General features: G+C 35.8%; 1 protein-coding gene across 7 annotated transcripts in view; it reads left to right on the top strand.

Moving 5' to 3' along the window:
- The window catches only part of MALRD1 (MAM and LDL receptor class A domain containing 1), a 743,525-nt gene that overhangs the window by 511,374 nt on the left and 220,123 nt on the right, over positions 1–12,028 (top strand). For all 7 annotated transcript variants that reach the window (XM_044928177.2, XM_044928178.2, XM_044928176.2 and 4 more), the window contains one exon: positions 3,860–4,043. In XM_044928177.2, coding sequence (XP_044784112.2) covers positions 3,860–4,043 — 184 coding nt within the window. The remainder of the gene's footprint in view (positions 1–3,859; positions 4,044–12,028) is intronic.

Raw genomic sequence — 12,028 nt, 5'->3', positions numbered from 1 at the left:
CTCAATGTGCTGGTATCCTTTATGTGCTTAATCTTTTGTAAGCATTATGTTTATTTAAGCATATTTTAAGTTTAAAAAATTGTTGAAGTTTCAAAAAGTATTAATAGCAGAAATAATTCATTACATGCCAAACACAGAAAATTTAACTGGAATATTTGGAATCTATGCTCTATTATCTTAAAAATGAATAAAGGTCAAATAATTTTTGTAGTTTTTATTTTTTCTGACTTTTCCAAATTTGACTTGATAATTTTTAGTTACTTTTAGTTATATAGAAGATATATATTGACTGCAGCCATGAAATTAAAAGACACTTACTCCTTGGAAGGAAAGTTATGACCAACCTAGATAGCATATTCAAAAGCAGAGACATTACTTTGCCAACAAAGGTTCGTCTAGTCAAGGCTATGGTTTTTCCAGTGGTCATGTATGGATGTGAGAGTTGGACTGTGAAGAAGGCTGAGCGCCAAAGAATTGATGCTTTTGAACTGTGGTGTTGGAGAAGACTCTTGAGAGTCCCTTGGACTGCAAGGAGATCCAACCAGTCCATTCTGAAGGAGATCAGCCCTGGGATTTCTTTGGAAGGAATGATGCTAAAGCTGAAACTCCAGTACTTTGGCCACCTCATGCGAAGAGTTGACTCATTGGAAAAGACTCTGATGCTAGGAGGGATTGGGGGCAAAAGGAGAAGGGGACGACAGAAGATGAGATGGCTGGATGGCATCACTGACTCGATGGACGTGAGTTTGAGTGAACTCCGGGAGTTGGTGATGGACAGGGAGGCCTGGCATGCTGCGATTCATGGGGTCGCAAAGAGTCGGACATGACTGAGCAACTGATCTGACCTGATACATTTATATATTTTTAAATTGTGTATATTAAATGTTTTAAAGTTCTGTTTTATGTTTCTATATTAATTTTATACTAATAATTTTTTGTATGGCTCACCTCTATTAAATGATTACCATTATAGGGTAAGTGCCCCCTCTCTTTTGACCTTCTTATTCCTGGTGTCTAATGTCATATATGGCAAATGTATGAGCATCAAATGTTTGATGAATATATGGAAGACTATCTGAATAAGTCAATAAATAAATCTCCATTGCACATTTGAATTGGCTACTTTTGATAATTAAGGGGACATGATTTGATATGTTATATCCAGAGTTGAATGAGAGCAAATATATTAAAATGATATACTACAGTAACCCATCAACAGGTCAATCCATTAACCCTCATTTTCTTTTCCTATCATATAAAATGAGAACAAATATATTAATTAATTCTTATTTATTAGAAGGCCTGCTGTCAGAGTAAAGAAATGATGTGCATTTTATTGGTTAAAGTGATCACACAACCTTCTTTGGTGGCATTTGTTGGAAAACCCTTTTGGTGATTGGCATAGTATAGAAGTGGTTCTATAAACTTCTGAAACTAACAGGACAAATTAGCAATATATTCCCAGGTGGCTCAGTGGGAAAGAGTCTGCCTGCCAGTGCAGGAGACACAGAAGATGTGGTTCAATCCCAGGGTTGGAAAGATTCCCCTGGAGGAGGAAATGGCAACCCACTCCAGTATTATTACCTGGTTTCATGGACAGATGAGCCTGGCTGTCTACAGTCCATGGGGTCCAAAAGAGTTGGACATGACTGAGCACTGAGCTTGAATTAAGTTTGCAAATTAAAAGAGACTTATATCATTATCTATGCATGTTATGATGTTGTCAAACACTTTCTACTTTAATCTTTAATTTAACTAATCATTCCTTTGATTCCAAATCACTAAGACATTGGTGATAGTCAGAGACTAACCTTGAAAAAGCTTCTCTTCCTTAATCATTAGAAAGATATGAATTTTCATTAATTAGGTGTGAATTTCTCATCCCCTTCAATGCAGAAGCTACAGGAGTTTCTGGGTGTAAAAATTTGTTTGTTATTTTGAGGAGGATGTTGAAAGATCTATCTGTGTACTGTTGGTTGTTTTACAAAGTTAATTTTAGAGTAACTAATACAGAATTCCACTTTCTCTCTGTAATTCCCCAGAAGAGATGCTTGACTGATTGATCTGTGCCTCCCTCAACAGAATGAGGTGTCAGCCACCTCATTTATTAACATTAGTTTCCCAAAAGGGTAAGACTATAAATGTGTAACTCCTTTGGATCTCCTCTTCAAGCATTTCTTTTTTTTTGTTCAGTCCATATATTTTTTAAAAAGATCTGTAAAATATGTATTTCAGTTATATGCTATAAATCAGTTGGAACATCTTATTTGATTTTCTAGATGCCATTCCATTAAATATTCTCCTCTATTCCACCTTTTTGATTATAAGTTTCAGTGACCAAGTTTACTTGTGAATTTGTCATAAAAACACAGTATTAGACCCTGAACTATTAATTTTGGGGACATCAACATAATTATATATATTTTCTGTTTTTCTTTGCTATATATCCATTGCTATGATTTGTTAACCTTGAATTCCCAATAAGGACTATGCCCAGAATAGCAAAGAGCAACACATACAGTTTAAGCCTTGTCCTTGTGATCAACTGACTTACATTCTAGTTTACTGTTAACATCATTTTTTTGCTGTTGTTATTGTTAAGCTTATGCAATATGTCACATTGTGTCTTGTCATGTCATGTTATACTTGGATTATTCATCTATTAGAATATTGTACTGCTAGCAGACCAAACTTTGACATTCAGAGTATTACTAATTTGGATTCTTGAACTTTTTAATCAATAGAAATTGATAAGAGGGCAGACAAGAAATTCAACCAAGATTTCATTGGGACTTGTGCTACAGCATCAGGGAGCAAAAACAAGCGCCAGCTTCCCTTGCTTGGGTCCCTTAAGTGGGCTGAGGAATGGCGTGGGGGATCTGCCCACGCCCTTGGTGGTACTGTTGTGCAGGAATCATGCACCGTCCCTGCTTTTGCTCCTGGCACCTCAGAAGTGGCAGGGTTTTAGTCTTTGTGTAGCTTGTTCATAATTTACTCCACCTGTGCATGGGTACAGTTATTTTTAGTCCCTTGTAGTTTCTTTATATTCCCTTGGCCAAGGAAACGTTTGTCTTGAGGGGAGATGTTTAAATGTTTTCTTAGACAATTAATTTTTCCTTTACAATTTGAAGAATTTGCTCTAAAATACTGTTAAGCCTTATTAATAATCATAGTAGAATTTTATAAATAGCCAAAATCATATAATCATCTAATAGAATTTTTGAAATACCATCTTAGAAGTGATCACTTTCCATTCACTTCACAATATCTTATATCTATCAGGGATCTGTGATTTCTCCCACCTGTTCCTCCTTTCTTCTCTCTTTTCTCTTTCCTTAAGTTATTTCAGGTCTGTAAGTTATTTCAGATCTGTAAAGAAAGGTATTGGGCTGGACAAAAAATTTCATTTGGGCTTTTCATAAGATGTTATGGAAAAACCGTAATGAACTTTTTGGCCAACCCAATACAGTATCAATGATTAAAGAATGTGCATAGAAGATTGGCGGGCAGGGTACCTAGAGCAGTAAAACCAGGGCTTCAGTAAACTGTTCAGACTCCATCAACTATCCATTGAGAACTCTGCATGCAAGCAAGAAGAAGTGGAATTAATTGAGTATTCACTTGCTAATAATGATGTCTCTGAAAATATTGAAACAAGTTTACAAGTCTTGCTCATATTTCTTTTGGGAATACATTAGTAGATTAATGGGCCTCTGTTTCAATGGGGTAAAGTATACCATGACTATTATCAGCTTTTTAATCAGTTTTCACTGGTCAAATGCTCGTGTTCCAAATAATTGGTGTTTTTTCCTTCTTTTGTGTTAAATTATTTGCCTAATGCAAACTTCTTTATCTTTAGACAGAGAAAGGACTATCAAAAGTATGGGAAGAAAATAATCAGAACTCTGGTGATCGCTGGCAAAAGGCTGTCATCCTTCTAGGAAAGTTAAGGAATTTCGAAGTCATATTTCAAGGTCTCCGTACACGGGATCTGGGAGGAGGAGCTGCAATTGATGACATTGAATTTGAAAACTGCATGACTGGTAAGTTTCTGGAAGGCTCTGCTGTTTGGAAGCACACATAAAACCTAGCCATTTATCTTTGCTTCATGTTTATAAAATGTTCTTCAACTGCATGAACTTCATGTTCTGTATGTACATAAAAATCAATTGAAAGAGATGATTTTATGATGGTTGAATTTACAGTTCCATGTTAAGAGATAACAGTTTCTCCATCTTTTGATTATAAAGATAATTCCTCTCTTCCTTCTATGTTATCGTCTTTTTCTAACATGTAGGAGTGTTTTTCTTTGAATTTATTTTTCAACACAATTTAAACCATAAGCCTAATATTCACATACATTTATGTAATTAATTTTAAATGAACCAGTAGAAAGGGTTAGAAAATAGGAAGTTAGTGGCGATATAAGAAGTATATACAACTAGGCATAATTCAAGCAGAACTTAAACTGAGAGCTATACTTAAGGCATCTAAAAGGCTACTCTAGCCAGTGAACAATACTTTGAAAAATATGTTATCATTTATCACACTTCTAAATCTGAAGCATAATTATACTTAGATTCTCTTTATGAAACTACACAGAAAATGTCAAAAATAATTATAAATATATTTGTACAGTTTCACAACTTCAAAGTTTCTTTCTGAGAAGTTATTCCATCTGATTTACGAAATAGTACAGTGTGGTATGTCCTGCCCATGAAAGATACGCCTTCTGCGGTTTCCTATGCTGGTTCCCTTGGAGGCAAGCCCCTGGGACTGAAGAGCTAAACCTGAGTGCTGCTTAATTCCGTTGCTGCTTTCATATTAAAATATCACTTCACTGAGACATTTTGAAAATATGACTTTGGTTTTTGGTGCTGTTAGAGCATTTGCTTTCTTTATGAAAAGCCTTCTGCTTAGATGTCAGTCTTTTATTGAGTCCCCCACCCCTCTGCTGTGTTTCCAGCAAAGGCCACTGAGACTCAGCTATTATATGTATACACATACACATACATACATACACACACACACACACACACACACACACACACATATTACATAAAAGCAGAATGTATGCACCCTAGGTAATCTAGGGAGCAGAGAATCTGAAAACAGGGTTTGGGTGTGGAGGTGTTTGGAAGAGGATTCCTGGACCACAGAAAATGGGATCTGAAAATATAATCATGAAAATCTTAGAAGTTAGAATGTGCTTCTTTAGTGCTTTTCTAGTAACTTCCTAGTAATATGCTAAATTTCCATTATAGTTTGTTACTCAATTTATAAGTGATTCTGGCAAGTTCCAAAGGAGAAACTCTTCAAAGCTTTATCTAAGATTTTTAGAAAGAAGCTTTTATTAAACAGGAGAGATTCTTTTCCTCTCAAGGGAAACCGAATGATTCTTGGATGGGTTGATTCAGTGCAGAAAAAAATTTGAGAGTTATTATTCCAGTTTTGCCAAGTTTCATGTTGAAGTTCTTTTTGTTCTTCTCTTAAAGTCCTGTGAAAATTTACATGGTTATAATGCATTCAAGTCAATTGAACATTCATTCACCTTACTAATACTTTATTGTCTTATATTTAGTGATATAGTACTTTTAAGTCTTTCTATGTCATAAATAAAGAGGCAGTTTTGGTTAATTGTAGTGAATATGGTCAATTGTATGTCAAATATACTTTATGAAGAAGTAACCATTTTTTAAATAGCCAGGCTGTTGCATATGTCTGGAACTAAAAAAAAAACAATAATTTTTTGGTCTTCTTAGTTTTAAACTGTATGCCAATAAAATGAGGGCTGTGAAAAATCAGTAATAAGAAGCAAATTAGTGTATACATTGATCTAGGTTGTTTTCTACTATTGCTAATTTAGAAGAGAATGGTATTTGACAAAACATCAGAGACACAGTGTAGAATGGTGGTTAGGAAGAAGGAGTGGAGTCAAACTACCTGGGCATGGAACCTGGCTCTACCACTGACCGACTTGCTGCTGCTGCTGTTGCTGCTGCTAAGTCGCTTCAGTCGTGTCCGACTCTGTGCGACCCCATAGACAGCAGCCCACCAGGCTCCCCTGTCCCTGGGATTCTCCAGGCAAGAATACTGGAGTGGGTTGCCATTTCCTTCTCCAATGCATGAAAGTGAAAAGTGAAAGTGAAGTTGCTCAGTCCTGTCTGACTCTGAGCGACCCCATGGACTGCAGCCTACTGGGCTCCTCTGTCCATGGGATTTTCTAGGCAAGAGTACTGGAGTGGGGTGCCATCGCCTTCTCTGACTGACTGACTTAGGTGAGCTTATTTCACTTTTCCTCAGTTTCTTCATCAATAAAATGGGTACAATAGTAATAGCACTTCTGTCATAGATTTCTGTGAATACTGTTACTATACATAAATTGCTTAGAATAGTCTTGACACACAGTAAAAAATTTGTGTGTTGCATTGTATTGTTTTACCCATCATCATTAATATTAACTATGTCATATTTTTAAATGGTACTTTATTGCTCTATTAAGAAACCAGTTTCAGACCCTATGCAAATAGGTCACCATAAAACCTATCATGGAACTGATTCCCATTTGAGATAAATAACTTAAAAAATGACTTAATATTCATTTATCTTATCATTTTCTGCCAGTTACAATGGAACACATACTGTCTGATGCCATTTATATGAAATGCCCAGAATAGGAGGTATATAGAGACAGAAAACAGATTACTGGCTAGTTAGGGCTCAAGAATATGGGGTGGGGGAGTGACTGCTGATAAATACAGGGTTTCTTTATGAGATGATGAAACTATTATAAGTTTTTATAGTGATTGTTACACAATTCCATAAATATGCTAAAACCATAAAGTTGTAAACTTTATGTGGGTGGACTTAATGTTATCTAAATTATAAATTGTTTATCAAAAGCTATTAAAAATAAAAAAGAATTCAGAAAAAATTCTGGGAAAATGGTGGTGGTGGTGAATAGCTTTTGAACTTTCCCAAATTCTCACATAAAACAGAACTGGGGACTATAGCCAATATTTTATAATAAGTATAAGTGGAGTATAATAACCTTTAAAAATTATGAGGCACTATATTGTACACTTGTAATTTATATAATACTGTACATCAACTATACTTTAATTTTTAAAATTAAAAAAGAAATAGTCAAAGCCTAGTTGGCAGTCTATAAGCTATAGAAAACATATGCAGCGAAGTAAGTGAAAATGCATTCCTAAGAAACCCAACATATAAGCTACTGAGGATAAACTGCCAACAGCCGCAAGATCTGTATGGTATTTGTGTGTATGAGAGAGAAGCCAGGAGAATCACAAAATGGCCCACAGATACTCACTTGAAGATGCAGTCGCATGGTTTTAAAATGGCAGCCAAAACTGGGAGAGATTTCACCTACGTTTAGAATCATTGGGACCAAGGGATCTGTGGTTAAGTCTGTGGGGCTGGAGCAGTCTAAACCCCAGGAACACTCAAAATTGATCCACCAGGATTCCCTTTCAGGACAGCAGCCCACATTCAAAAACAAAGCAAAAAATGAACAAACAAAAACACCACTGGGAGTGAAGTCAAAATTGAACAGGGAAAGGTGAAGAACAGAAAAGACTAACATCAGAGAGTTGGAGGGACATAGATCCAGAAAATTTTGAAAAGCACATCATTATTTTTTTATGTGTATAGAGTATATAGACATAATTCTTCCTAGAGTCGTAACAGTGTCTCTGAGATTTTTCTAGGACTTTTTGAAAACTCTGGAATCTATGCATACTTTTTAAATTTCAAAATTAATGAGAAGAAAGTTTTAAATTGATTAAGAGTGAAAGAGGAGAAAGTTGAGGCTATAGATGAGCTATATTTGATGGTTATCTACTTTACCTACAGATAAGAAAACTATTTCAGCTTCATGTCTACTTTTTACCTTCCATTCAAAAACACATAACTTGGTTTACTAAGTAATATTTCGTACATGGCCAACATAAAGCTAGATATATACCCATTATTTCTTTGTATTCAGAACACATCATGGTGCTACCTCCAATTAACTGTCAAAATTATTATATTTTTTAACAGAAAAATAAAAGAATAGGTCTATCTTTGCTGTGTGCAGGGACACATTAAGAAGCATACCTCCTTTTTGGACAAGTTAACATAGAACCTAGTAGCATACGCATTTTTTAAAAAAATGACTGTTAATGAATTTGATATTTTCTCTCTTTAAATTCAACTTGATTTAGAAACTATTTGTACAAAAATCTTATAAAACACAACCACCATTCTATAACACAGAAAAGTAGAAAGGGAATTCATATAGTGACAAAAGAAATATTCCATCAGTGTAACTTATAAAAGTGGCAATTCAAAATTTAAATGGTTACTCAATTTTGGATCAATATTATTAAGTACAATCATTTATTATGCACAGTCATTCAGCTGATACTTATTGAGCTGACTATTAATACTAAATATCAGTTATGTCAATTTTGCAGTAAGAACGCTAGGTGCAAATCCTAGTTTGACCACTTGCTATCTACTCTGTGGTTTCAGGCGAGTTTCAAAATCTTCCTTTGTATTCTTTTCCTCAGCCAGAAAATGGTAGGAATACTGCTTCCATCTCAAAGAGCTCTTACAAGGATTAAATCATTTTTTAATCCTTTAAAATCCTTAAAAAAAATCCTTTAAACAAATTCTTTGAAGAATATGTGGGGCATAAAAAACACTGAATATTTGTTGGCTACAAGTATAGATGAACAACAGTGACAAAAAGCTTGACATTGTTCCAGGCACGACACCTTCTGTATCAACGCTTAAAAGCTGGTTCGGCCCATTCCATGTTCAGTGGGTCTTTATCGCTCAGCTACTAGGCTACAGAAAACTCCAGTGAACTATGTCCATCTTTCTGAAGCAGGGCTGAACCGCCTGTGGCTCACAGTGTTTGGCTTTCCTGACTTTCCTTTTCCCCTTTCAGTACCCTTTCCTGATGCCCGGCATTTCCTCCCCTCCCCTGTGTGCCCCTCCTGTGTCTTCTGCTGCCAGCACTGCCCTGCGAGCAGTCTCTAAGACACTGGTAAGCCCAGGCCCTTGGGATAGGAGCCAGTAACAGTATAAAATGTTGCCTTTTCCACTGAAAAATCTAAAAGATCCAATTGAATGATGACCAGTTTTCCATTGAAGGAAAAGAAGGAAATAATTCAGGGATTGCAAATGCTTCCAGAAGTCAACAAAGTCTTCTAAGTAGACAGGAGCCCAGTAGCTACACCGTCTCTCTCTTAATTCATATAGAGGAAAACACCTCATGCTCCCCCAAATAATCCTAAATGTGAAAGGAAGGAAGCAACCTTGGGGAGAAAGTAAGAGAAGATAGCATCATTATAATATCAGATATCTAGTACATGGTCTTCTCACATCACCTTAAAAGATTATAACGACTCTCACACCTTTTGTTTTCCCCCTTAAACACTGTATGTATGACTCCTCAGTGTCCTGTAAGCAGTAATTGATTTGGAGTGAAAAATAGTGGTTTGATGCTAATGATTTCAGCGCAGCCTCACTCGGAATTCAAATTGAACTTGGGAGATCACAAAATAGTGATTACTCTATATAGAGTTCACATTTACATAAATCTATACACACTACCCTGTGGAGTGACTTTAAAACTTCGCTTCTTCACTAAGTTAATCTGAAAAACTGTATTTCTGCTCAACACAGGAGTGTTCCAAGTAATTTTCTCTTATAGTAAATGTCAGAAAAGGGAAAAAAGGGAAGATGATAGTCAGTAGAAAAAAGTATTAAATATCTCACCATAGTGAAATAATTAAAAGTGACTTTTATTTTTAATAACTAATGGCTAGATAATATGTAGTGCTTTATAATGTAAGAGTACGTAAAAGATGAATGAATGAGTGGATGGATGAATGGGTGGATGGATCAATAGATGGACAGACAGATGGATTAATAGAAAACATTTATTCAAATCTTATTATATTTGAAAGATCAGAAAAGAGCCTTCATTGAGTTACAGTCTACTGGCAGAAGCAGACAATAAGCAAAGAAATATGTAATATTGTGTCATGCGGTACTGGGTACTATGAATACTATAGGAAGAAAGTGTTGGAGAATTATTACCCAGATTAGAGTAGTCAAAGTAATCTCTGAAAGTTACAGATGGGCAAAGGCTTGAATGTACTAAGAGGCAACCACATGGGATTTCCCTGGTGGTCCAGTGGTTAAGACTCTGTTTCAAATGCAGGGGCCATGGGTTCAATCCCTGATCAGGAAACTATGTTCTGACATGCCTCACAACATGGCCAAATATTTAAAAAAACAAAGGCAATCACACCAACACCTTGGGGAAAAGCACTCCAGGCCTCAGGCACAATAAGGCAGACTCACTGGGAGGGAATGCATTCCTGAAGCAGAAGGAAGTGTGGGGAGATGGCAGTGACCCTCAGGATGCAGAGCTTTGTCCTCAGCTGCTTTGTGCTACGATCATCTCACAGCCCAGAGGGGAAGCGAGCAGACTCTGGAGTCAGCCTTCCTAGGTTTAAATTCTGTCTCTGCCACTTAGTTGCTGTGTGACCTTGAATAAGCACTTATCAACTCTTTACCTCAGTTTTTTATGGCAATGAAAATCAGACCTACTTTATAGGGCAATTTGTGAGGATTTAGCAAGTTAATATGTGCCAGAAGCTTTGAACAGTAATTCTGTGTGGTAATTACTCAGTAAATGTTAGACATGATTATCATTGAAATCCTCACTATTATGTTTAATTTAATCATCACTGCAACTCTGGAAAATCGAGGGATCCAGAGGTTATACTAAATAATTCCAACCAGCTTGATTTCTTTACTGATGCTTAATGGCACAGAAACAACCATATTGAACCATAACAGCAGAGAGTACTGCTAAAATCATGATGAATACTCTGGAGTAAAAGCAGTCGTGCAACACCTGCCACATCTAGTTTGTCAATAATTTCAAATGCTCTTGGAAGAAAGGCAGTATCAGACATATCACTTGTACTCCTAACAGTGGTGTGTTTTAGTAACACTTGAAATATTTTCAACATGATAAATCCTGGTTTTAAAAAAATTTCATGTTCAACCAGTCTTCATTGTTACAGACTTGTTTTATTTTGGATTCAGAATATTTTTCAGTAAGATGAGGGAGGGAAACACACTTTGTGAACAAATGTTATAGGACTTGAATGAGATTAAATTCACAGCAGTTTCTTTATCTGATTATATACGACTGTTCTTATTTTAGGTTTTCTTAAACTGCAATGCACCTTTGTGCGTAAAGCTAAAAATTTCTGCGAAGAATTGATATAATTTGTTAAACATATTCTGTGTGTCAGAGCCAATTCATATCTTTAAATTAAACCTGATACTTTATATTGAACTTTATCTGTTTGCTGGTGAAATGTCCAGTGATTCTCAAGCAGTTCTGAAAAAGACTATGAAAAAGTACTTGAAGTAACTACTTTACATTTCTGCAAATATCCTTTATGGGTTAACAAAAAGTATCAAGGTCATACTTGAAAATTTTTGTTATAATTAATATATATCCTGATTATATTCCTCTCCCAACTTACATATCAATAAGATATCCATCCATCCATAAATGCATATTTTACTAAGCATGTACTTTATACATTATGCAGAAGTTAAACATTTTGACTTTTCAAAGAAAGGTAACTAGTTTTTATCTACTCAAAAATGTTTCTTTATCAAAAGGGAATAATGCTGATCTCAATTCATTCATTTATGAACAAATACTACAAACTTTTTAAACCTACCATTGTGCATTAGAGATATTTACTGTTTTGATATATCCATTTTCTCCCCCGAGTGTCCCTGAATCTTTTAGATAGGTAGACCCATGTAAAAAAGAGGTGGCCAGAGTGCTGTGAGGACGTGAAATGTTATTTCCAGGCTGAAGCATTTCCAAGCTGTGGCACAGCCCACATGGTCTCCTGCTGCTGTGGCTGAGGATGCCTCATTTTCTAGGCAATGTGTCTATATCTGCCTGGTCCCC

The sequence above is a fragment of the Bubalus bubalis genome, chromosome 14 (assembly GCF_019923935.1).
Source record: "Bubalus bubalis isolate 160015118507 breed Murrah chromosome 14, NDDB_SH_1, whole genome shotgun sequence".
In the NCBI taxonomy this organism is placed as follows: Eukaryota; Metazoa; Chordata; class Mammalia; order Artiodactyla; family Bovidae; genus Bubalus; species Bubalus bubalis.
The sequence above is the reverse complement of the archived record's forward strand: the minus strand, read 5'-3'. Positions and strand labels throughout refer to the sequence as shown.